Source organism: Amblyomma maculatum, chromosome 7 (assembly GCF_055883805.1).
Source record: "Amblyomma maculatum isolate TAMU_Amacu chromosome 7, ASM5588380v1, whole genome shotgun sequence".
Classification (NCBI taxonomy): domain Eukaryota; kingdom Metazoa; phylum Arthropoda; class Arachnida; order Ixodida; family Ixodidae; genus Amblyomma; species Amblyomma maculatum.
Window position 1 is genome coordinate 137793525 of NC_139350.1, and position 26316 is coordinate 137819840.

The following is a 26316-nucleotide window of genomic DNA, read 5'->3' on the forward strand; positions in this document are numbered from 1 at the left end:
GATTTTGCCTTGCAAAGTAAACCTGCGGTAATAATGGGGGATTTCACTACTAACATGCTAGAACAGTCACATTCTGTGAATGAATTCGTTGATATGATATCGGCCAATGATTTTTATACCATTATCACAAAACCCCCCCGCATCCCACACTCCAGCGAAACACTTATTGATCTTTGTACAACAAACAGTTATAATCACGTTACTGAGGGACGTCAGTGATCACCTATCAACTTTCTGCTTCATTCAAAGGTCATATAAACAGATCGTCGAACTTACCGATCCACCACAGATTTTCCGGATTATAAGCAAGAGCAAAATTGAACATTTTCGTCAACTCGTTTCCTCTATAGACTGGAGCGAATTACTATGCGAGGAAAATCCTAATATTTTATTCGACAGATTCTTGGAGAAAATAATAAAGTTGTACGAATGTGCTTTCCCAGTTCTAGCAACAGCCAAATGCAGAAAAGGAAGGAAGCCTTCGATCACGCGAGACCTGCTTAGGCGAATCAATGCACGGAATAGAAATTTCAGCCAAAATCGAAAGATTTGTCAGTCTTGAAAAAGTATAGAAAAGTTAGAAGTAAGGTAGGTGCTGATATAAAAAAAGCCTAGAATTAACTATTACGCTCAGAAGTTCGCGGATGTTTATTTTGATCCTCAAAGAACCTGGCGTACAGTGAAAGATCTTCTACAGAAAGCGGAGAAAAACGTACCAACTCAAATGAAAATTGGAGAAACTCATCTTAGCGGTAAAGCTCTTGCTAATGAGTTTAACAGACGCGATTGCTCGGTGGTCCCGGGTCATGTTACGGAAGAGCAACGAAGAAGAAGCGGGCAGTGTTGCGGGCAGGAGCGCTCGCGCTAGGCCCGCTAACATATTCATTAAACGTCATCTCACGACCATCGCTGTTGCGCATTTATATTACTGTCCGTCATGGTTCACAAACTCGCCCAATGAGCCGTCCTTCTGATATTCCGATCACTTTGGATTAACTCCAAAATTATTATACGCTACGTCGAGCACTGCTGTCAGGGAGAACTGAAACTCTAAGCGGTTTCGAATTTGAAGTACAGAAACTAGCATGACCTCTTCTAGTGCACGGAGATTTGCTTGGAGGTGTAAATTTCAGAAAAACGCTTTTTTTGGCGTGTGTGGCCTTTTGTTGCCTGCCGCTTTGTTTTTCCTGCATGCGGTATACACAGCGTATGAAACACCATCGTGGGTGCAAACATTTGTGTGGCACTTTGGACAACTAAATTGCGATGAGGCGAAAGCGTTGGTTTGAAACTTCTCTTATTCCTGCTTTACTGCGTCTGCTTCTGGTCCGTATTCCGAGTTTGCATGGTTGCCGAAAGTGTCGCTATCTCCCTGGCCTCGAGTCTACTGATTGGAGGAAACGCCGGAACCGGAAATCGTGGCAACCAAACTGATTCTTCTCATGTTGAGTGTTGGGGGAATCCGGCGTGCGTTGCGGCTTCTACACACCGCTTGACGTACAGTCACTAGGCCCTTCGGCGCCATGCGTCTCACTCACTAGACTGCACCCAGACGTCATCGAAGGAGCAAACATGAGCAAAATTCCACGAGTTGCGAGCAATCTGGCTGCGCCTGAGTATCTGTCTGGCTAAACAAAATATGCTAGCTAGCTTTTCAATGTTGCCAGATGATTGACAACCGTGCTTCTAAACCTGAACAAAATAGGCGGTGACAATTTTTTTTTTTTTTCAGATTAGGAGAGGCACAGATCTCCAGCAGGAGTCAAAGGGGGACATGGCGGTAGCCGCATAGTGCTCGAAAATGTATATTTCAGAGTAAATATTTCTTGTGGCTCGCTTTCACGTCGCGATATCGTGTTTCAAAAGCAGTTCCTCTTCAAATGAAGCAATGATTACAAAATCTCCGCGAGAAGCATCGAGACACCAGTCGCTTAGGAAAGGTGATCAAGAAGTTAAGAATAGAGATCGACGGCAGCTTACGTCAAGGAGACATTTATTCACAAAACTTATGAATAGAAAATAGAAAAATATTCATAATACAAAAGTCAACTGGGCACCATCATAAGTAGTCGTGACGAGAAGTTTACAGCGGCACCTTGCACTACCAGGCCGAGCGCAACCGACGCTCCTCACGTAGTGACATCCAGCGCCCGGCATAAGAAGCAAGGCAATGCACCACCACCTCGGTGGCCAAAAGTCGAGTTAGTGCGTCATGCCAGCTTCATCCGTTTTGCTGCCAACGGCCAGGGAACGCGTCACGTAGCTCTTCACTGCGGCATATTAGAAGCAAGTGAAGGAATAGTAACTGCCATTAAACCTTATTTAGGAAGTAAAGACATCGACAGGCTGATTTAAATAGTTCGATCAGTGCGAATTACACATGTTGAAAGTTCACTGCGGCTCTGAGATTGCAATTAGTTTGCTTCCTGTGGGGCCAACGCTCATCTAAGTTGAGTACTGTTATATTCCACTTTGCACGCTCCGGAAGCGCTAGCTTCATAGATATAGCTTAATCTGTAGAGACCGACACAGTGTACAGAAATTCGCCGTTGGTGCGAGTAAAATAATTTGAAGGATGCCTGATGTCTATTCCTGTGTCAATGCGACAGCGTATGGTCTTAATTGTGAGCTAGCATGGACGCCACCACTATTATACATAGCATATATTGAGCGTGTGTGTCGCAGCTTGCGTTTCCGTATACGCATCTTGGCAGGTTGTAACTGTGAGACACTGGCGGCTTTTCGTTACAAAAGATGTGTTTCGGAAACCAGCTGCACAACGGTCACATAAGCAACGAAACGTCGCCTAATGGCGTCAACTATACACACGCGAAATAAAATGTTATCGCCCATATGTAAATTGTAGATATACACGAGCGGCATTCGGCCACGAGATTCAGTAGCCAGAAATGTAGTGATATCATACCTCTTGGCGTTTCATTTATTTACCGATTCTTGCCTTTCATGAGAAGTGCATTGAATCGAGATTCTCAATTACATATTGTTCAATGCAATATAGTTTATCGATAGTACATGCAGTGATGCCAGTCGATGCCGTACAAACCATAAGACGGTTCACAAAGATGTCTTCCTCATCATTGAGTCACGCGACTCGGGGTACGCGCGGTAAAAAAGAACGACTCTGTGCCGCCTGTTGTGGTCAAGGACAGCGCTAATGACGTTGTCAAAGTTAGGTTGCATGCATAGTAAACACCCTAGAGCGTATAAGAATGGAATTAAAATGTCGTAGGTCAGCTGCTAGAGCAATGCACGCGACATGAGGTGTTTCTTGACTTGTAGTCATTCATGAAACCCACAAGATAAAAAAGAAGGAAAACTCTTGTTTCCTACATTTCAGCGATTACTGGCTTTCTTCACATCCGTTATAACTAGCCCCTCAGTTGCTTCATTTTCGCTGCTTGAGACCATGAAAGATTTCATGCGATACCTTATTGGGCTCATCCGGCTGAAAAGCCATCGCTGTACTACAGATCAGAGATGCTGCGTAAAAAAAACATGCCGGGAAAAGCATTCTACGGCACTTGCAACGGTGGCCTCCGGAACTCCATCAGCCTCTGACACGTCGTTGCAAACATAGATGGGGATTCGATGTTCAAACTTTCAAAGCTGGTTTGCCGCTGCAAACGGCGCGCTTCTGACGATTTATCAGTTCGGAAGCATCGCATAGTGGCCATGTGCGGTGCTTCCGAACTGATTAATCGGCGCAAGCGGCTATTTGTCATGACGTTAAGGCAGAGATTTATGGTACCCGAAATTTGCTTTTGTTTAATACAAAGCAGACCCTATGTCTAGAAAGAAAGGCTGAGCTTAACCCCGCTAAACAAAGTTACGCGAAGCTAAACCGTCGTTTTGTATGGTTCGCATAGGTTAGGATTAGGTTTACAAATGGGCAGACATGGATTCCCAGCGGTTAATATGCCGAGACTGTGGCTTTGAGGACGCCGTCAATAGCAAGGGGGAACATGTGATGCTGTATCTGCCGTTAAAGGGCAAATGTAAAGTGCTGGAAGACCATAAGTTGTACCATGGTTAAGCTATTTAGGCACACTGCGACATCTGGCTCGTCAAAAATCAAGCCGTCAAAATCAAGCTCGTCAAAAGCCCGCCTGGTTAGCCTTGGCTTCACATGCCGTAGTGAAGCTTGCGCTTCAGTATCCAACCATAGCTTATTCTGCTGTCGAATGCAGGGACGCGACACCTGAAACCGCATCAAAATTGATTTACTGCTGCGTCGCACTTTCTGAAAACCGGCAATTAACAGCCATTTCGCTATCTTCTCCCAGAATGGCATGCCCTAAACTCGTTTCCTGCTCGAGCACGCACTTTTATGTTGGCACTGAAGTAATATGGCTCGAAAGCCTGTCGGCAATAATCAGTTTGAGCAAGTACGTACATCTTGCGATAACTACGTCTAGGGAGGGAACCTTACTCGCTGCAAATTTGTTGAAACTCATGGCTGGCAAAAATGTTTTTGAGGATTTAATACGAATTTAGGGGTGTCTAATAAATGCTTTGTGTTCGCCCACCACAGCATACAGATTTTTAATTGTGATGCTGAATGCAGGTGCAGGTCGTAGGGAGCAGAGGAATAAAAATGATGCTTGACGATTCAGTGGTGGCGAGTTCAATAACCCAATAATTATTTGCAGTAGAAAAACCCACCTCGATTGTCTTTGTATGTACGAGGTAGTTTTATTACCCCTTGCATTATAGGGCGGAAGCCTTTATCGGCTCGTGAATGGCGTCCGCAGATGTCCGCTTATTTAACTATTAAGCAAAATCGCCCTCCGCCGGAATTCGAACGCCAACCCCTTCCATCCCTAGCCGCGCGCGCTGAACAACTTCGTCATGCTAGACACGTGAAAACTCTTTTAAGTCTTCTTGTCGAGCGTTCCTGCCTCTCCATGGCAACGGGCGCCATTGTGCATCGACGCAAGGTATGGGAGGGTGTCTGAAATCTGGAAGTGGCAGTTAGCGAACGAGTTAAGACGACGCCTTCACCCTACTCTCCGGATCAAGATCTTTTCTGTTCAGGAAAGAGCATGTCCATCTGCCTGCAGCTCTGAAGACCAAGTGGCGCAGAGTGCACGCCATCACCGCCTAGTGGAGCTACTGACCTCGTATCTCGCATCGTAAAACTCGCCCTCCTCCCCTGTGTGATCTGTGGAGTTCTGTCAAATAAACACTAACGTAGAACTAGTCCTGAAGATTTTCACCTTATCGATTATGAGTGGTCTAAATCACCTCCTAGAATTTTAACTACGCCTTCAGGCCAAATTGAGACGAGCCATCAGTGAATCCAGTCCAATTGAAAGCGCGAAGGGAGGGGGGCTGCCGCTCAGTAGCCGCCGTGATTACCTACACCTAAGATGTCCGAAATAGCTGATTTGGTGAGCACAGCAATGCGCAGTATGACTTTACGAAATCGTTATACTGGCAAAATCGGTGCAACTGTATCTTTCTGAATGACCTGGTCATAGAGTACAAATGTATCCGCTTTCATCCCAAGCTTCGCGTTTTGAGCTCAGATTTAGAGGTCGCCAAAATTTGAAATTATTATGTACCGTACATTCGAATAAAACTAGAGTATACTCTTAGAGTATAAACATACTTCTTGGCGCCTATTTTTGGCTACGCAAGGTAGGCAGCATGAGTGAAATGGCATCGCGATTAAATATGCTTTTCTTGCTCGCTGGCTAACGAGCTACACAGATGTACAAATGACTACTGGAAATTGTGACCCTTTTTGTATGATCCCAGAATGTTGCGGCCGCCTGTCGATTACACACAGCGAATGGCAACGGCGTACCGCAACGTCGGGACTAGCACCTCCCATTTGCCCCAGTTGCTTAGACCAGGGCGCAGCGCCCTGTTGCTGCAGGTCGGGAGTACTGCCCGATGGTACAGGGCGTTGGCATGCTTTTAAGTTGTTGCGACTAGATGGCGCCACAGTGATTGGAATTCCGTGAATGAAGCGATGATAGTGCCCACTAAAACTTTCGTCGACGAGGCGTGCGTTAATGTGCCATAACAGCATTGAGTGTAAAACTGAAAAGGACTCTACTCTAGCTAAAAATGTCTGATTGCTATCCGGCGAGTGAAATTTAGGTTTGTTTCGGTACGCCTCTTTTGTCGGCCACCAGTTGTCATCGCGGTCACTGCTCATGGTTTCCAGCATCGGACTACATAAAAACGGGCGCATGCACTGATCGAAAAATTCTCGGTAAAAAGTTTATACAGCGTTTCTACCCAAACCGTTATGGAATCGAAAATTTTAGACATCAATCTTTTCATTGCGGCGGAAAAAGTTCGAGCATTAAATTGCAGTGTTCTGTCCCTTTAAAATAAAATGCGTAGAAGTGTTTTGCATGCACTGAGTGATTTGGCCCAAGTGAAACCAACCGACGACTGCTGAAGGTCCAGTAGCCTCACCTGCCGCATATTTTTCGTGCTCCACTTTTTGTTCTTTATTAAATACTAATTAGCTAGCTGGTTAATAAAAATTAGAAATTTGTCTTTGAAAACAGGTTGTTCGAAATGTTTGCTACAATGTAAGCAGCTTTTGTATAGTTCTCTCAAAACGAAGGTATTACTTCAGAAAAACTGCAGATTGGGCCAGTCGGTGTTGCTTAATAATAGTGATTAAACAGTGCAAAACAGACACAGACCAAGCGCTGGTTGGTGTGTCTCCTTTCTTTCTTGGACTGTGTCTGTTTAGCGCTGTTAAACCACACTTATTAAGCTATTACTTCAACAGCTCTTACCACATGTTCATCGCCAGTGCACACACAAAGCTTCATTGGCGAGAGCGCTCGACAGAACGATCTTGCTTTTTGAGGCATGCCTTGGTATGTTTGTTTAGCCTGCCGTCTATCGGAAGCTTTTAGTACGCATTCTTAGGCAAATTCTAGAGCCTAGTCTCTTTTCATTAACGTAATATATAACGCGCCACTTCAATCTATACACTACACGATGTCAGTGCAAGTTAACGGGCCCATGAAAAGCTATTCAATAAAACTAGAAAATGCGCACATAAAATGGGTACCCGTTCAGGGCTCTCCGAAGCGCAAAACAAACTTAAAGGGACCAAGCAACGCGTAAAACGGTGTTTAGCAAAGCAGACGAGCGATAGGTATTCCCTCACTAATCAACCTATCGCAAGAATTTTTTAGCTAGCTATATTAACAGCGGAGATATCAGCGATTAAAAATAGCGATCCTCCTCTCTCCCCTCAACTCAACACTCCGAGACACCAAACAAAAATAAAGAAAGCATCTAGAGGGCTGCGCCCCGCCATGGCCCCGCCCATGAAGCGTCATCTGATGACGTTTCAATGCCAACTTCCGGTTGTCGCCGGGAGTGGGGAAGCAGCGGCGGCCGAAGCCCATGCGGAGCCGATTTCCTTTCGCCTTTCGCTTTTCGTCCGTCGTTGCCTTTCCTTCTCATCTACAACCACTACACCTACAATGGATCCTGATCTAGAAGCGCGATTGCTCGCGATTACCGCTGCCATGGGCATCGAGCCCTATAAATTCACCCCGTACCGGGTGAACGGCGGCGACGACAGCGACGATGACAGCAGCGACTCGTCGGCGGGCTCACCGGAGTCTTCGGACAGCGGCGGAGACGACGGCATCCCGTGGTGAGTGACAGATGCATGATTATATCCTCCACCGTAATTTGTTATTTCGCGGGCCAAGCCTGATAGCAGTTCATGCAACTGTCATCTTGAACTATCATTTAATATCTGCAAGTCTGCACGGTGGAAGATTGGACAGAGCAAACACGATCCATAGCCTTCCTTTATTGTGCATACGCAGGTGCAGTTGCGGCCGCTGCGAGGAGATGCCAACGCAGGAAGAGCGAGTCTGCTGTCGTGGCGTGCCAGAGGCAGTACAAGAACAGGCAAACGGCTGTATAACAGCTAATGCCACATTCGTTAGTATGTGCTGCAATGCACAGATACTCAATGCTGTGTATATGGAGTTCGTCGACGGCGTCGAAGTTGAGGAGGACGACGATTTGAACAGGTAGTAGCGCAGAAGCGTCACGCGACAGAAGCGCGCTTTCACGTTCGGATGTAACACTTGTTATTTCAGACGGAACCGCTACCTCGCCTACCGGCTGTTTACGCAGTGGATCTGGGGAAAACTCGGAAGAGGAAACCGAGTGGTGCTGCCAGCATGCGTCGTTGCACGCATTAGACGCCAGTTCCCGTCTGCCAGCTATGTAGGCTTCAGGCACCCTCCTCTTTAATTCTAGGTGATTATCGGTTTTCTGTGTGTTAGCATGCAGATTTCATCACATGTGCACGGCGTCCAGCATATAGCGGTACATGTTGGCGCCTTTTATCTTTATGATGCCCCAAGAACGAAAAATTCAGATTTTCTTCATAAACTGGCATTCAGTGTTTTTTTTTTTTTAAAGCATAGATGTACAAGAGTTTAATTTCTTAAAGTGTCACAATACATTGTGTGACTGTCACAGAATAGAGGTAGAACGAGAGGAAGAAGATATGCTTCAGTTCGCAGTTCGAGCCAACGTTTCGATCTTCGTCTGGGCCACAAGTCCACTTGTCAAAACGTTGGCTCGACCTGCGAACTGATGCGTACCCCATTTACCCTTGTTCAGTGCTCCTTCATACCGTGTCACAGAATAGGTACTACTCGTTTCGCAAACAGGTGTGGATGCTTATAAATTTGTCTCTCTTCACCGCAGTTACCAAGGCAGTTGAGGAGCAGCAACATCTTTTGCTATCAACTGCGGGATTTGATTAACCACTTACTCCTTCTGTGATGGATCGTCCCAAAGCCGACATTCCCTACGAGTAAGAAATTTAGTCTAGAAACAGGGCCAAGCAAGTATTTATCTTTTACTTGTTATGCGTAACTGGAAAATTTCACTTTATTTGTAGTCTGGTGCAGCTGGGGGGCACTTGCTGTACACAACTCTTGTGATTTCTGATAGTAAATGCAGGAGAAAAGAGGGGCTCGTTAGAGATACATACGAAGGGGACCAACAGTCATTGACACCATGTGAACATAGGGGAATATTATTTGTTGTTTATCAATGGCAAGCAGTAACGTAGCAATGGAGATAATTAGAAAGTAGTAGAAGAAAAGTAACATTTAACTGGTATGTGTTTTTTTTGTCTACTTTGTAATTATCTCCATGATTACCATACTATTTCCATTGCTCAATACCAAATAAAAATTACCTTATTCTTTCTGTGATGTCAGTGGCTGTTGGTTGTCTTTACATATATTCTCATCTCTGTGTGAGAAAATGGGTTTTGATTGCAATGAAAGACACAGTAATTGTCTTACTTTTCAGTGAACTCTTCAACTATGCGAGAAGGGAGGAAGATGCGAGGGGAAAATGGAGTGTAGGGCTGCGGGAAAAATTTTAACCAGCTCAGGATCTTAAATGTGCACTGACATTGCACAGCACACTGGTGCCTTTTATTTTTACCTCCATCAAAAGGTGGACACTGCAGCACGGTAGCCATATTTTGAAGGAGTTAAAACAACGGCCTGTGTGCTGTTCAATGTCAGTGCATATTTAAGATCCCGAGCTGGTTAACATTTTTTTCAGTCCTACACTCTATCTTTCCCTCCTCCCTTCCTGCATGGTTGAAGAGTTCACTGAGAAGTAAGACAGTTACTGGGCACTCCAGCTCAGTAGCCAAGCGCTCTAACCACTGAACCACAGCAGTGGGTCTGAGTGGGAGCAGCTGGAACTTTGTAGCTGCATTCTCAGTGTAGGCACATAACTGAAGGCTTTCAAAACGATTTATTCTTGCTGCTACCTTGACTGCCGCCCGTGTACAAGCTGCCTCTTCTGGCTGTCACACCCTAGTATCCTTCCTCGACTGCCAACTCTATTTCTGCTCTGTCACTTCGTTACACGGGGCTGTGTGGCAGTCTCTCTTTGAATGTTTTCTGCTCAATCTGCCGACAGTCCACTTGTTTCCTGGGCAAGATTGCCTTCAGAGGCAGATCACTGTTGACCCCAGAGGCTTTTTGATGTGTCATACATGTTTTGGTACAATTTAGTCCAGCTTACCAGGATCCCCTTTATCATTATCTCTGCTGGCAGTAGTGCTGTAATGCTATTGCCTTCCCTCTTTGTAATTTCTAGAAGCTGAGGCCTGAATACTTCTGATAGCTCAGTCAGTTTGCTCTGTTACACGAGCACCTGGTCACCCATGGAGAGGTTTTGCATCCTCTTTTTTGTCTGGTGTTCATATTCATTCCTGGTTTCCTTTCATAATCCCTATTTGCAGTTTTGGTGTCACTTTTCCCCTTTGTAGTGATGCAGCCATCAGTTTTGTGGTTCTCAATGCTGTCCCCTTTTTATTACTTCAGCCTTGATCGCTTGTAGTACAGCTGCATGCCTGCCAACTCTTCTGACTTTTGTATAAAAGGTACAAAAGGTATAAAAGGTCTGAGGGTTTCGCTAATGTTGCCCCAATTTTGCTTAAGGTACTTTCTGTTTACGAGAAATTATTCGAATTATACTAACAGAACACCTCCCTAATGGTATCTTTTGCCAGCACAAAAGCACACTGCGAACCATCTGTGAAATCACTATCAGCAGCCGTATTGTTGCAGTGACTTTCACCATGTATCCTTGGGGGCACAATACCTCATCTAAAACTCGATAGCTGTTCACGGACTTATTGAAGTATTAATGCCACTGTATGGCAGCCACTTTTGCTAGCCTTTTGATTTCGGGCTCGGGCTTTCGGACTAGCCTTGCCTTCTTTTCTTTTTCTGTGGCCAGCTGCTGTGTCTAATGCAATGCGACTCTTGTGTTTCGCAGCCATATAGCAGCCATATTTGTGAACACAGCGCGGAACAGGACGCAACACAAGAGAATGCAGGTAGACAGGACGGAGCGCTGAACTGACAACTTTTATTTTCAAAAAAAAGAAGGTGACCCGTATTTAAGCGGTGCCTATCAGAATACGTGATCAATACAGGGAGCAAAACACTGCTAAAAATCCTTTCTGGAAGAAAGAATTGGCCAAAGACAACAAAAAAAAATGTTATGAGGGATAAGCTCTGATAAATAATTTCTGCTGCATGAAAGTTATGCATCTCCAGTGCCGATAACCAGAAAAAGAGATGAACATTTAAAAGCAAAAACCCCAACAATGTTTCTACAAACAAGAATGTGAACATGGCACTAACCGCATTGAAAAGAGGTAAACAGGTTTGAATGTTAGAAATAAACATTGACAGGACTGTGAGCATGACGATAACAGGATAAAAGCCCAACAAAAAACACGGCCAAAAATGATCACCAATGACAAACGACTAAAAACACAACCAAAAAGAGATGAAAGTTTTCGAACTCTGTTAAAATCTACACTATCTTGAGAGAAAGGCTACTTCTTTTTCTGACAGTAGAATTGAAGGCATGCTTATGCACTGATCATCCTTTGAATGCTGGCAGCTTCCATAATCTCACGTGTTAGCTTATCGACATGTCTCCCTATCACTGAAGTTTTTTCGAAGTCTGGTAAGCATCTTGATTCCGCATGTTCACAGTCCCTACAGTGAATGCCCAGATGGCACAACTTTTTAACGGTTACACTGTATTTTTGTTCTTTCAATCTCTCGTTTAAGCAACGACCCGTCTGACCAATGTACTTTTTGCCGCAAGACAGAGGAATGGAATAAATAACCGACTTAGAACACTGAACAAAGGGCTGCTGGTGGCGAGTGGTGCAAATGTTCCTTACGTTTTTAGGTTTATTTACATGATTGCAGAGACGTGCTAAACGCTCAGGGGCACTGAAAACTACTTCTACACCAACTTTTTTTCCAATTTTTCTCAGGTTGTGGGAAATTTGGTGCTTGTATGGCAGAACAACCAAATTCTTTCTGCGCATCTGTTGTCTTTCAGCTAAAGGTCTTTTTGACTTATTCAGCATACCTTCAGCAACAGAGGCCAACAGCTTAGGAGGGTAGTCTGCTTGTTCCAATCTGGCTGTCTGCCTTAAGAAACTTTTTCCAATGCAGTGAATGCAAGATTTGAACCAACTAGCCCAACAGCAAGTGTTACTCATATAGCAGCTTCATGGCTGCTCAAAGCCTGGACAGCACTTTCAAGTGTTTTTAAAAGCTGTGCACTCCAAAATTTCAGTTCTTCTTGCGATCAAAGAAGGGGTAGAATTTCCGGTTCTGAACCACGCATATCTGTGATCATGGTAGCAAGGATGGCATCGAGGTTTACATCACATTGAATACATATGCCGGGGATATGAGCAAGCACCGGATAACTAGACAAGCCTGGTGCTTACGGTTGTAAAAGCACAGGCATTCTTGTCACAAAAATGTATAACTTCGGAATTTAAAAAAGAAAATGATGTTGGAAAGCCCCCCCCCCCCCCCCCCCCCCAGTCAGCCAGGGTTAACAAACTTCAAAAAGGTCGGGTTGGCAGGTATGCTGGTGTACACTACGGTCCACTGCTAAAGGGAACACGAGATTATGTGGCCTAAACACTTTGCGAAGTGCCACCGCCGGCATGAATGAATAGCTTCAAGTGCGTGGGCGGGAAGAGCGGTCGGGAACGGCAGCAACGCATTGTCTTGCAGAGCATTTTTGGCAGAGCATCAAGAGCATTTGAAGGATGTTTTTTTTCGGTACCACATTGTGGTGGACTAAAGGCGGCAGTTTCCTCCTCTGATGTTCTCAATGTCAGAAAATGTCAGGGGTGCTATAAAACTGAAATTACATTCAGCTTCGGGGGCCTTTGAAGCGACTCTGGTGCTCATTGATGAGGTCTTCTTTTGTCGGTCTCTCAGAGCTGCTTGACATATGGTTGGATGGTAGGCTTTCATAGCTGTCAAAACTCTCTTTATAGGTGTAATTCTTACACCGTGCCACAGAGCTCTGCAGCAAGGCATCGACATAATCTGCAAGGAGATAAGTGCACTTCAGCATTGATATGCATTTCTATTTTATTTCCATGTCCCCCTATTAATGTAAAAGGGCTCGAAGTTCAATGCTAACGACCAACATTTTTGTTCCTTATCACAACCAATTATGTGAACATTTTCACCTGCGAGTAATCCATTGAAGCCTGGTTCTATTACCTGCCTAGAAGCTCAGCCAAGGTTTCTAATTGGGCTAGTTGGTTATTGGAATCAGACATTGGGGCTAGTGCAAAAAAAAAACAAAACAAGAAGAGATTACAGGTCACACCCTAGACTTTCTGGAGGAAGAAGGTATTTATGCAGATTTTTCTCTTCATTCTCCTCTTTTCTTGTATTCTGCTGCCACCGCCTGTACTTGCAGTCTCATTGAGAGGTGCTAATGGAGCCACCAGAAGCATTGTAGTAAAAAAAAAATCTAACACAGCTGTGGCTCTTTAAGCCAATGATAAGGATCTTTTACGAATGTGCATATTTCTTATGAGTGACAGCTGTACTGGATGTACCGGCCCCATTCTGGAAAGGAAATTTCACCGTAAAGTCGACCCATTTGAGGTTAGTCAAAAGAAGCATTATGCCGAAATGCATTTATGATGCTCTGAGCACTGTTGCACTCACAATTCTGGGCATTAGGTGGCACGGCTGAGAAATTATCTACAGGATAAATGTTTGTTTCCGTAGCCAAGAGCCTCGTGACAGAAGTCTATAAGAGGCTAACCTTAAGGACACAAAAAACTTTCTTCATAAGCAGTCATGTTCATCTCATCTGCCTTTTGGCCTGCTCCTGAGTACTTACGTGAGTGTTTTCCTGTATCTTTATTTACATTTGTTACTCTTGTAGAAGGGTAAAACATAGGTTTTGTCGCTCCCTCCTTTTTACTCTCGTTCTTATCACAAATGCTCTTCTAGCTATAAGTTTTAGTGGCGGTTCTGTTTGGTGTTCCATGGTTTTCATGCTCCTAACACTTGTACTCCGTGGTCTAGTATGTTAGCAAACTCTACCTTGCCCTTTGGAAGCTTTCTTCAATGCCATAGTGACTTGCTCATGGTTGACGCCTTTCCTTTTTCTATTTCTTTGGAATCTAATATCTTGTGTTTACCTTTCTCTTGTTAGGCATCATTTGTTTTGCATTTTGGCCCTTATCAGGTTTAGTTCTTTTCGTGATTTTTTAACATGGTGTTTTTGGTGGCTTCAATACCACCTCTTGGTGTGACTGCAACTGAAGACAGAGCAGCGGCACAAGAAAAATGAGAAGGAAGAAAAAAAGGTGTGCATAAATACTTCCTCTTTATGTAGTAAATTTTAGTTGCAAGTCTAGTTAATGTCCTGTTGGCTCTTTTTCTTTGTGTATATTCCTTTTGCACTAGCCACAATGTCTGAATCTAGAAGCCCAGGGCTCTATTTATGGAGCAAAAACAGCTTCTTTCAACCAATATATTTATTGAGTGTCCCAAAATTGTGTCCTGGCTGAAACTGTTTCCTACATTGCATGTTCTTAGTAAAAATTAAGTTTTGCTTTGCTGTCACCTGTTGTCTACTTACCATAAGTGGGCTGCTCTTTCACGCGGCAGACAGTGAAGTGCCCCTTTCTTGCTTTCGAGGACTTCACCTTCCACTGTTTCTCTCCTTCCTTGGTTTCAGCTTGTTCTCGGCTAGCATTCTCATTGAAGTGCAGTACAGCGAGCCGGGTCCTGAAATAGTTAAAGGGAATGATATGCTTGCATACTACCTCTTAAGGCTATAAGTACCTTGCTTGCATCATATCTGGTGAAAAAGCATTTGCTTTGGGAGCAAAATGTATCAGCACGCTGTTGAAGGACTCCAGTGAGAATGTTTGAGCCTCTGGAGAGAGCTGGTGCAGGTCATGTAGTAGCAAAGGGGCTTCCACAACTGCTTTTAGGCTCTTGAAGGCATCCGATTCTGCACAAAGGTAATTGGAAGTGAAACTTGACAAATTAATTTTGCAGCTCAAAACACTGCTCACGGTATGCATTAAGACCATGAATGCAGTGTATATAAGAACTTCTTAACATTTAGGAGTGTACCAATCAAGAGTGCCTGATTTTATCATTAAACAAGCAAATTCATAATAGTGGTATTTTATGGTGTTCACATTGCATTATATTGGTATGAGAGCAAGCAGCCAGGATTAGTTACCTACAATATCCAGGTAATTTTGAGTCGGAGCTCCTTGGGATCTGGAGATTGTTGACTATAGTGGCTCATTGTTATAATAAAATATGCATACTTTTGGTGTGGGTATTGTGGTTACATGCGTGTTGTATACTTCAGTTTTCAGAGTGAATTTGTACAAAGTTCTATTGTTTGTGATGCAGTGTTCAGTGGAAATTATTTTTTGATTTTAGATTGTATCCTAAAATTGCAAAATAAAAAGAAATTTTAGTATCTGAGAATCACTCACTTGGCTTCATCCAGTGCCTGTCCCCCATGGGTGCATGTAAGCACTTCTTGTACAGCCCTTCGTGACCCTCGTGGATATTGCAGATGTGGCTCAGCAGACTTATCCACGTGCTGACCCCAAGGACCCCATTACCTTGACTGGCAACAGCAATCCAATACAGATGGTTAATGATTGCCTGCACCCAATGTGCAATAACAGGGTACTTCTTGCTGAGAGCCCACAGCTTTTTCTTCAGGCCTAAAATGTATGGAAATATCATTTATAAGAAATGTCACTTTTCTTCACTTAACTACCCACCTTTAGCAACATGCCAAACATCAAACAGGTGTCTTATCTGTGGCCTGCTGACTCTGCAGTAGCGCTTCACGCCTGGGTGCCGGTCTGGAAAAGTAATGTGCAACTCACCACATGCCCTTTATGCTGGCTAATAGTTCCTATGTTACCCATAAAACCAAGAATCTTCCACTAACTAAAAAGGTGATGTTAAAAGGTAAACCAGTTTATTTCTTGCCATTCTTTGTATACATTTGCATCTAAAATTAGCTCATGCCATTCACTAAAACCAAACCACTAGCAAATGGGAATATTATGATGCTGGAATGGGTTCATATCAGCACAACCAAGATTGACAGTAGCAAACTGTACCTGTGGTTAGGGAACTTATCACGATCCCCTTTTGTTCAAGTGCATCCAGGCACTTAATGAGTCCCTGCTTTTCCATGGACACACTGTTTGGGACTGCAGGAGACTGCACAAAGACACACAAATGAGCATTTTATATTGGCTCATGTGAATATGCTTGAAAGATATGGTTTCAGAAACTCACCTCACCGACCTGTACTTGTGCAGTGTGAATAATACGTCCCAGCTGCGTAGCGAGCACACTGTATGTCATGTATTTGGCACTGTAGCCTGGTGAATCGCACCTCCCATCGCCTGCTAGGTTCACCTTCACACCATTCAGGTCAGCCACCATGAGGGCCTGCTGCTGCTCAAATAGCTGTATGCAAAATTGTGATCAGTCTTTCTATGGCAAATAAAAGGGGTCATTGAATTTTGGGCTAGTTGATTCATAGTGGATTGAAATTTTGTGCACACAAGACAGGACAAGAAAGGGTGCACACTGGACCTTGTGTGTCCCCTTTCTTGTCCTGTCATGTCCACAAAATTTCCATCCAAAATGGGTCCCCTTAACATGCATATATTAATGAGATTTACAAGTATGTATCACTGTTGAAATTACCCTGTACCCTATTCCACACTGTAGCATTCACAGTTGCCAGCTTTTGCAGACTAATGCATAACTAACAATATGGGATGTGTAAAATGGCTTTTCAAAGCATGCAGCAAGCAAACGGTATAGTCTACATAATTAGCAAAGAGCCAAACCTCATTAATAGCAGGCAAAAGGAAGCCCCGCTGGTAGTTGTAGAAGGTGCGCTGTGAGATTGCCTGCACATTTATGAACTGCAGGCAACGGAGTGATGCTGCCACTGGGCACCCAGAAAACAGGATGCTGGCAGCCAGGAGAATGTTGCCAGCTGGGTTGCCACCTAAGAATGGCTGGCTCCTCCACTTGAAGCGGTGACCTTGCGAACATGCACCCTCCACTGTCAGTAGGGTGCCTCGTACTTTAAACACACAGCGGCACATGAGGCTGCACTTGCGGCATGCACTCACAAGGTCTCTGAGGCAGCTTTCAAATACGATAAATTTCTTTTCGGCATAAACAGGTGCCTCGGCATCCAGTTCTTGGTCACTGCAAATAAATAGCAGTAATTTACAATTCGTGCATATTGTTTTCACTCCTCTAGGCTCTCTTACGTACATGCAACATTACAATGCGCATTTTCCACTTTCTTGCAAATTTGAGTTTGGGCCAGTGTGTTCAACAATAAATGGTATCAAGGTGTCAGATAAGCCTTCACTGATTTCAGGATTCTGATCGGGAAGATACATAGAGAATAAAAAAATGACAATCCTTTGCATCTCATGAGAACTATATGGAGGATGAAAGTCTGAAAGGCATTGGATTTTGGGCTGAAAGCATGGCGAAATCTATTAATTGCCTATTTATTAGCACACAATATAGAACTGAAGTCCAACTTTCATATGGATAAGTATATGGCCTGAAAGACCACTCGATCTTGTAAAAAGTTGTTAGCTTAAGTGGCAAAAGTACTTTTGCATACCTGCAGAAGCTGTCATTGAATGACGGCATGTATGTGGTGTCCAGTGGTTCTGTCTGTTCTTCATTTTCGTAATCCTGGCTGTCGTTCAATGATGCCTCGGGCTCCGGAGACATAGATGGCGAGGCAATCGGGGACACGGGTGCCAATTCGAGGTCAGGTAGAGGTGTTGAGGTGGGCAGTGGTGTTGAAGCTCCTTGGGACCTGAAGTGTGTAGGCGACAGTAAGAGTGCCTCGTTGTGCTCTTTGGTGGCCTCCTGGAGAGCACATGGCTGAGTCTGAGTCATGGCTGCAACCCGCACCTTCAGGCCCAGGTACACCTGCGTTGCTGCCACAATGCAGAATAATTGTTAGTACATCTAGTAGTGCAGGTATTTATACATTGTACAGGGCGCCTCTTTTTTTTACTGTTTACTAGCTTGTGTGTATACAAAAAGTATGATGGATATGCCTATGTGGTCTGTGCAGGTGGGCTTTACAGCTAGGCTGACATTAGGATAGATTTTGATAATTAAACAATTGACTGAACAAATGAACTGCACTTTTTATTGAAGGACAATATTGTGAAATTCACGATCATCAACATCACAGGTGAGCCCTGTTTGTAATTTTTTTTAATCAGAATTGTGGTTGAAATATTGAATGTCAGAATGTTCATTTGAAAACTCATTGCTGGCTGCCTGAAATTACAGTATTATATAATAATGTCCTTACACACAATAAAGTTGCCAAAATCACCCTAGAATGTTACATCATCAAACACACAATCTGTGTTTGCATTTGGTACATAAGAAATGCAACCGATGGCATATTCCAAATGTGCAAAGCCAGAAAGACAACTCTGCAGGCTTTCAAATGTGTATTTTCGAAGTAAAATATTTTAACCTCACTGCTGATAAAGCAGTTTTAAAAATGAATTTAACCTTTGATGTCCATGAGATTCAGATACCACATTATTGCCCGTTGGTATAAAAATTATGTTGTGTACATAATTTTAGTCGTCTAATCATCAAGCTCTGTCACATGATTTACAGCTTGCTGCAAAGCCCACCTGCAAAGACTGTGAAGACTTGCATAGTTTTTGAAATGAAAGTTTGTGAACAGTTTGTAAAGTTTGTAAACAGATACCTTTGAAGTAACAGAATAGTTTATCACAGCAACTACTAATTTTGCTGGTGTTTTTTTTTACTTACCAACAGAGTGGCACTCCTTTGTGCTTTGGCTTGCATGGAGAAGCGCCTGTGTGGTTTGGGTTGCCACTGTGCATTTTGCAGCAGAGCATGCACACCTGCACACTGGTTCCTAAAGGAAGACACATGCAATATACAGAATATTTGTAATGTTGTTTAGTAAACATGGACACAGTGAAGGCAACATCAATCACCTTCAAGCAGTCCAAAACTGTTCATATTCTATATGCCTTTAGTAGTGTATATCTCCTTATAATACTGTATGCTTGAAAGTGAATGGTGGTAAAATGAAATGACAGCTCATAAATGGTTATTTGGGTTATGGAAAAAGGAACATGTTGGTGACAAGTTCACACATCATGCAAAAAGAGTTCTCACCAGGCTAGTGTCAGGTGCAGCAGTAATAGTTGACTGGTTTGTTGCAGGGAGGTGCTGGATGCTGCCCGGCTGGAAAGAAATATGAAAGCATAGGATCACTCAAAGCACCCAACATGCACATCACACTACCAGCATGCAAAACTGTGCCATTCTTTAGTCACGCTACAAGATTTACAGCTAGCGTGCACACACAAAACATAAATGCTAATCTGTTGTACATGCGCAGAACATGGTGACAAATTCATTGCTAGAACATGGTGACAAATTCATATGTCATGTAAAAGGAGTTCTCACCAGGCTAGTGTGTGATGCAGTAGTAAAAGTTAACTGGGTTGTTGCAGGGAGCTGCTGGATGCTGCCCGGCTGGAAAGAAATATGAAAGCATAGGATCACTCAAAGCACCCAACATGCACATCACACTACCAGCATGCAAAACTGTGCCATTCTTTAGTCACGCTACAAGATTTACAGCAAACACACACAAAACATAAATGCTAGTCTGTTGTACATGCGACGAACATGGTGACAAATTCATATGTCATGTAAAAGGAGTTCTCACCAGGCTAGTGTGTGATGCAGTAGTAGAAGTTAACTGGTTTGTTGCAGGGAGCTGCTGGATGCTGCCCGGCTGAAAAGAAATATGAAAAATATGATCATTCAAAGCACCCAACATGCACATCACACTACCAGCATTCAAAATAGTGAAATTCTTTAGTTGTGCAACAAGGTTTATAGCAAGCACACATAAAACATAAATACTAGTCTGTTGTAGAATGTACAGAACATGTTGGTGACAAATTCACATGTCATGCAAAAGGCGTTTTCACCAGGCTGGTGTGAGGTTCAGCAAGAGTAGTTAATCGAGCTGTTGCAGAGTGCTGCTGGATGGTGCCCGATATATGAAAGCATATGATCATTTAAAACACCCAGCATACACATCATACTAGCAGCAACAAGTAATGGCATTCCTTATTAACAGTAGAAGCTATACAACAGCTGTGCACATCACAGAGACACTGGACGTTTCATGTTGCAGGTATGCAAGCAGGAAGCAATTGCAGTTGAGCTGATTGATGCCTGGATTGCACTTTTAATTGAAACACATTGTCCATGTGTAGCTCCTGATCCTGCAGCCAACATATGACAATTAATTTCTCTGGAGCATCTTAATCATCAGTGGAGAGACGTTATTATCAGCCTAAGCAAAGTATGACGTATGCAAATACATCTCGAAGCTAGGGCTGCTCATGGTAATGAACAGCTGCTAACGTATGAGATCTAAAATCATACAATTACTGAGTGAAAAAAAAAATCACGGAAACTCGATCACAGGTGCGCCTAGTTGTTCATCTTCTGCGCATTGTGACGCTGTGTTTTTGTTAGCGAGAACGTTGCCTTTTAACATACATATGCTGGCGGAATTCTGTAACTGCAATGCATTACTCATATAGGGAATAAACAAGGCCGTACTATATATGCACTAAACCATGCATGCAGTGCTAGAAAGAGCTGCATTGGATTCACTTGCGGGATTCTTGGATCAGACGCTTCATGAAAACAGAAGGGCTGGTATTTAAAATTGAGTGCACTATGTACTCTCGCATCGAATGTGAGCTATTTTAAAAGCTTAATTGAAAGTCCAATTTCGGCCTGTACACCGCCGAAAATTAATCTGATGACTGTTGCAAAGCCGCGAAATGCAATTCTCTGTTATGGTGACGGTAGTGCGTGGTTATTTCATTTTTATACAAAAGAAACGAAAACATGTTTGCCAGCCCCGGTATCTGCTATCTGAAGCACCTGAACTGGGGCGGCGGAAATAAAGGGAGAGCGAGGACGAAGAGGAAATCACAGAGGTGAGCTATAGGGAGAAAGGAAAGGGTAGGTAAAAATAAAAAGAAATGTATACACTATAGAACAATATACAGTAGTTTGCTTGAGGCCCACCCGCAAATTTCGTAGGTCACTGAGCGCTCGGCACATCGGGCGGGCCTCCGCACTAGCTCTGCGTCCATGTAAGTGTTTACGACGCCCGTAGATGCACACTTTACAAAGCAATGACGGCCGACGTGGGGCGATCGACCGTTATCGTCCAGAATAGCACATGCGCTTTGCTTAAATTTGGCGTACATTCGGCATAAGCGACTGTCTGTATATTTAGGTGCTAGGTTTGGATCACGTATTTGCCTGATAAGTTGAGAATCAATCATGCAGAAATTCGCGCCGTGTGCGCGCGGCATCGGCGAATCAAAACAACACGCTGTAGATGACGCGATTTTCTAATTACGTTCCTCGAATCAGACGTACGCAATATTCAAAGGTGCCGTTGAAAAAGAGAAAGCGAACAGGTCAACTGAAGGAAGCATTTTGCGACTCCCGTTTAGAGTTGCAACAGTTCAGTATACGTGAGCAGAAGGCTCGCTATTAACTATATCATATGCACACGTGCGGCAGAATCATTGAAAAAAAAAAACGAAGCTTTTTTTGGCGTCCACCTCGATGTGTTTACAAGCAATTTAAGGGTATCGAGCCCATGCATCTCGACAGCCGCATAGGTGACAATCAGACCACCACACGTCCCTCTCCGGCTAGCGATACCCAGTTTGACATGTGTATAACGTAAATGCATCCTATAGCTATATTTCCACTTGTGCGCGTGAATAAAATTATAATTCAACAATTAGTGGTCCCGCGATCACTAGCCGGGAAACTCACCTTCCTGCTGGGAAGAAATAACGTTGGCATGGACTTTGGTCGAAGCTTCAGGTTCTTGATATCCATACCTGACTGTCGCATCCCAAGCAACCACCGACATCCATCGGACGGCCAATGGCCATCCGTTTCGGATGTTCCGGATGGCCGATGGACGTCCGCGAACAGCCAGTGGACGTCCGTCGGCCGTCCGATGGGCGCCCAAATGGACATGTTTGTCTGGCCAATGGACGTCCATTTCGGACGTCCGTTCCCGGATCTTTCTCGCATATTCGCATATATGCTGCATGCATGCTTTTTTTCGCTCCCACGAGGCAATGAAATAGAAAAGCAGCTTAAAGTACAACAGGCTTATTTTATAGTAAAATGTCTACTTCATCAATATGACGTAAAACTTGAAGCGCACATCTTCCGTGATGAAGTGGAAGCAACCAGCTTTCTGCAAAAAGAAAAAAAGAAACAGGTTAGTAAATAGCCTGTAGCTCATGCACAGCATAATCCTCGACTCGAGGTTTTCTGGAGACCAATAACAAGAAAATTGAGTATTTCTCATATTGTACCTGCCCTACAACACTTGTTACAAGCAGTCTCAAATATCAGCGAGGTTCTGCCCTCCTTTCCCTTAGTTCACGCCAGTTATATCGCACCCGCTATCTTTCGAATATCACATAGATTCATCTGCAATGCTTCAAGGATAAAGCTAAATAAGCTAAACAGTTCAGAAGGCAGTATCATACAGGCCATACCTAAATTAAAATAAGCTGATAACGCGCTTCAATAATTTCAAGCACAGAAAAGGCCACTCGCTATCTGAAATGCTTTTTTTTTTTGTAGTGGTGCACAACTTTCAAGCTTGCGAGCTTGGGCGATTATCGCTTATCGCATTGTACAGGAGCTGTTATGCATTTTATCACTGTAATGCACTGCAGCGCAGACTGTGCCCTCGCAACCTGCAACTTGCATTGAAAAATGCAGAGCATGCCACTTGCGAAGGCAAGCATATTAAAAAAAAAAATTCTTTGACGACCGACTGTTTACCCAGCGCCTTGGTTGACGAAAACAAGGAGGTTGGTTATAAGCTTCGCAAGATTGCAAGAGTGGAACGCGATAGCACCTCCAGCAATTTCCTAGTTTGCGTAGAGGAGAGGGAGAGCCAACTGACTCGACATACACGGACGCCACCGCGCCGATTACTCCTGGTTTTCGGTGTAACTAGCTCCTTAATGCTCTCGCGTTGAAATGTGTCAGTAGGTTCACTGCGCTGTTACACATTCATACAATTTTCGCTCCGCAGATTTTCACGAAGCTCGATCGCAGTACTCACTTTCAAACGCGGTCGCTTTCGCCGGAGTCGTCCGTCCTGATTATCGTCGTGAGCCACTGTTGCTCCAAGGGGGTAATCCTTTCACACTGGAAACTGGCACAACTGCGCAATCGTTGTCCTTGCAGCGCACGCGGATGGGTGAAGGCATAAGAGCATAGTTGCGTGCACCCGCACAGAACGAAAAAAAAAAAAACTGCTGCCGCGAGCCGCGGCAGTAGGACGACAGCCGGCAATGGCGGCACAGAAACACGTGGTACGAAACTACGGCAGAAACATTCATGCGCTGAAATGAATTGGCCGTAATAAGTTAACACTATATTTTTACTGAATATTGTTAGTTTCTTTAAATAGGTACCCTTTCTTGTGAGGATATTCAAGCGAAACCTACCATTCCCCCCCACCCTCACACACACACACACACACACACACACACACACACACACACACACACACACACACACACACACACACACACACACACACACACACACACACACACACACACACACACACACACACACACACACACACACACACACACACACACACACACACACACACACACACACACACACACACACACACACACACACACACACACACACACACACACACACACACACACACACACACACACACACACACACACACACACACACACACACACACACACACACACACACACACACACACACACACACACACACACACACACACTGCGATGAAATACGCAACTTTCAACCAAACAGTACGGCCGCCGGCCGGCGGGGACTGGCGGGGATTTCAAGCAGCAAAAAAACTATTTTTGTAAAGACCCACAGTGCAAGGTAATCCGGCGCTTTCGTTCGCCAAGACGTGGTCGTGGACCATCGTGGATGGCGAAGCCGCGCAGGTGGTACATGTAGTACATACGTTAAGGCTCAACTAGAGCAACAATTGAAGATCACGACCGCCGCTACCAACGGATACAACGAATTGCGGCATGAAAGCTGATAAATTAATGACAATCGCCCCATGCTGTGTATGCGCCAGAGTTTTTTAGGCCAACCAGCTAATCATTTGGTATATAATACAATTCGCTATCTCAGGGGCCGAATGGAAGTTGCAAACCTAATTGGATTTCCTATTGGAATTTTGAGTACCATTTGGAAAATCCGAATGGAATTTTACACGCAATTGGAACATTTGGAATGCCCAATTGGTATTTGCAGAACCATTTGGTTAATCCAACTGGAATAATCCATTGGAGATGTGGTGTCCAATATTGGGTCCAGATGTAACCATTTGCAGGTCCCAATTGGCCCCAATGTTTTTTCTTTTTTTTTTGACCAGGCAGGACACATCTCGAGCATTGAAGACAAGTGTGAATGTTGAAACAGAATTTTGTCAGCAAGGAAATATATGTCCTGGAAACATACTCGTCCGTACGTACATCGGACGTACACCTCGTCTCTCATGCGGATATACAAAAACGGACTTAGTCTGTACCTCCGACAGACGTACGAATACGGATGTCCGAAACCGGAGGTTGTACGTATGTCCGACGGACGTACAATTTCGGAAAAGGACGTTCGGCTCTAGTTCGGACGTACAACGGACGTCGGTGGTTGCTTGATAAGCGCTGGGTTGTAGTAATAGGCGTCAGCTGCGAAGTGCCGACCACGAACTCGGAGTCTTCGTCTAGCGTCCGACGCTTGCAATCCGATGAGCTTCATCCAGGCAGCTCGCTGATGCTCGTCTTTAGGCAAAACATGCCAGAGTTCAACGCCTCGCCGGTCACTGGCGTTACAGCCGACAACACAGCAATGCGTAGACATCTTTAGCTGACGCTCAAGACACGGCAAATGGCCTCGGAGCCACCGAAAAAAGGATGCGGCAGCGGTAAATTGGAACCATATGCGCGAAGGCATTGACCTCGCTCGCGCATGCCTGAGGCATTGTACCTGATGGGTTCGCGAGGCGCGCGCACGAGCAGACGACTTTCGCGGCTACCGGAAGTGTGTCTGTGACGTAGTCGCCGTTGCGGCTGCAGCCAATGGGCAGCCTGTCGTGGCCTGTCACTTTGCGACTAGTGACGTAGGAAATCACGGCAGAATAGTTCCAAATCTCGCCGCCACACGGAAACGGCGCAGCCCGCGAATTTCAAAACACGCTGTTTTTAAAAATTAATAATAAATCGCTGGACTTTTTTTTAGGAGTTTTGCTTTGGATGAATGCTCGGAAGCATTTGTTCTACACATTGAAAACGTTTACCAGTGACCTTTCTAGCCGTTTCCTAGTCCCTTTAAGATAGTTTTATTGGCACCCAACATAAGGACGATCCAAAATGATGCTGGCCGTCTCCTCATCAACTCTGCCCACGCCGGCATGCAAGGAAAACTGAAGAAAAGTCGCGACGGCGCCCCATTACGTGCCGTTCAGTCTGCGTTACTTGAGGGAGTCCAATGAGTGGTCGCAAGCTCCAATAATGTCATCGGGCAGGAAGCTCGCGGGGAGAAGTCACTCTAATCGATTATGAATGGTCCCCAAGAGCATTTGTTAAAAAATATTTACAAATTAAAGGATCCACGCAAAGCTTTTTAAATTTGGCTCGTATACTCATAAAAGCCAAGTGTATTGATTGCATGCTTCAGAATGTTACTGCAGGAGCCGTTTCAGGAGTCCATTAAAGGGCCCCCTGTGGTCACAATTTCCAGTCCTTGACTAGGGTGTGCCTTATAGCTACGCGCCAAACCACAAGACGCCATGCTTCCAAGCACAACAATCACCGCGAAGTAATTATCACGCTCAGACACGTACTACAGAAGTGGCGATGCGCGAGAATCCAAGGGCGCTTTATGACATCTTTCAGGGTTCTTGGAGTATTTAATTAGGTAATAATAATTTGTTCCTAAATAATAATCTAACAGCTAATACGTAAAGAATAAATTAGGGATTTGCTTCATAAGCCTTATTAGTTATTAGTTACGAGTCACTGAGTCAACAATTCACTACCACTCACAGATCCCACAAGGTGGCAAGGTGAAGGCATCAATTAAGCAATATGACTCAAACAAGATAGACTTCTACCTCCTACACTAAACAATCGCGAAAATAATGAGATAAAGATGAGCCGCACCAAGAGTGCCCACGCTT

General features: G+C 44.3%; 2 protein-coding genes across 2 annotated transcripts; one reads left to right on the plus strand and one right to left on the minus strand.

Annotated features, from left to right (window-relative positions):
- Positions 1-7369: 7369 nt before the first annotated feature.
- On the plus strand, positions 7370-8277 carry LOC146184841 (uncharacterized). The gene is made up of 3 exons (XM_084608633.1): positions 7370-7663; positions 7842-8051; positions 8121-8277. The coding sequence occupies exons 1-3, from the start codon at positions 7488-7490 to the stop codon at positions 8275-8277; spliced, it is 543 nt and encodes a 180-aa protein (XP_084464759.1). The 5' UTR covers positions 7370-7487.
- A 4203-nt stretch (positions 8278-12480) lies between these two features.
- LOC146184842 (uncharacterized) lies at positions 12481-21926 on the minus strand. The gene is made up of 11 exons (XM_084608634.1): positions 21861-21926; positions 19146-19214; positions 17581-17897; positions 16778-17147; positions 16215-16388; positions 16034-16136; positions 15686-15769; positions 15389-15625; positions 14715-14886; positions 14509-14657; positions 12481-12947 (listed from the first exon to the last, which is right to left on the minus strand). The coding sequence occupies exons 1-11, from the start codon at positions 21924-21926 to the stop codon at positions 12769-12771; spliced, it is 1920 nt and encodes a 639-aa protein (XP_084464760.1). The 3' UTR covers positions 12481-12768.
- Positions 21927-26316: the final 4390 nt, after the last annotated feature.

Bases quoted from the DNA above. Each gene is read 5' to 3' on its own strand.
- LOC146184841 (XM_084608633.1), top strand. From the start codon at position 7,488: ATGGATCCTGATCTAGAAGCGCGATTGCTCGCGATTACCGCTGCCATG. The intron at 7,664-7,841 runs GTGAGTGACAGA...GTGCATACGCAG, and splicing joins GGAGACGACGGCATCCCGTG to GTGCAGTTGCGGCCGCTGCG. The intron at 8,052-8,120 runs GTAGTAGCGCAG...TTGTTATTTCAG, and splicing joins GAGGACGACGATTTGAACAG to ACGGAACCGCTACCTCGCCT.
- LOC146184842 (XM_084608634.1), bottom strand. From the start codon at position 21,926: ATGGATATCAAGAACCTGAAGCTTCGACCAAAGTCCATGCCAACGTTA. The intron at 17,148-17,580 runs GTATGCAAAAGT...ATTTATTTGCAG, and splicing joins TTCAATGACAGCTTCTGCAG to TGACCAAGAACTGGATGCCG. The intron at 15,770-16,033 runs GTACAGTTTGCT...TTACTTTTCCAG, and splicing joins GATAAGTTCCCTAACCACAG to ACCGGCACCCAGGCGTGAAG.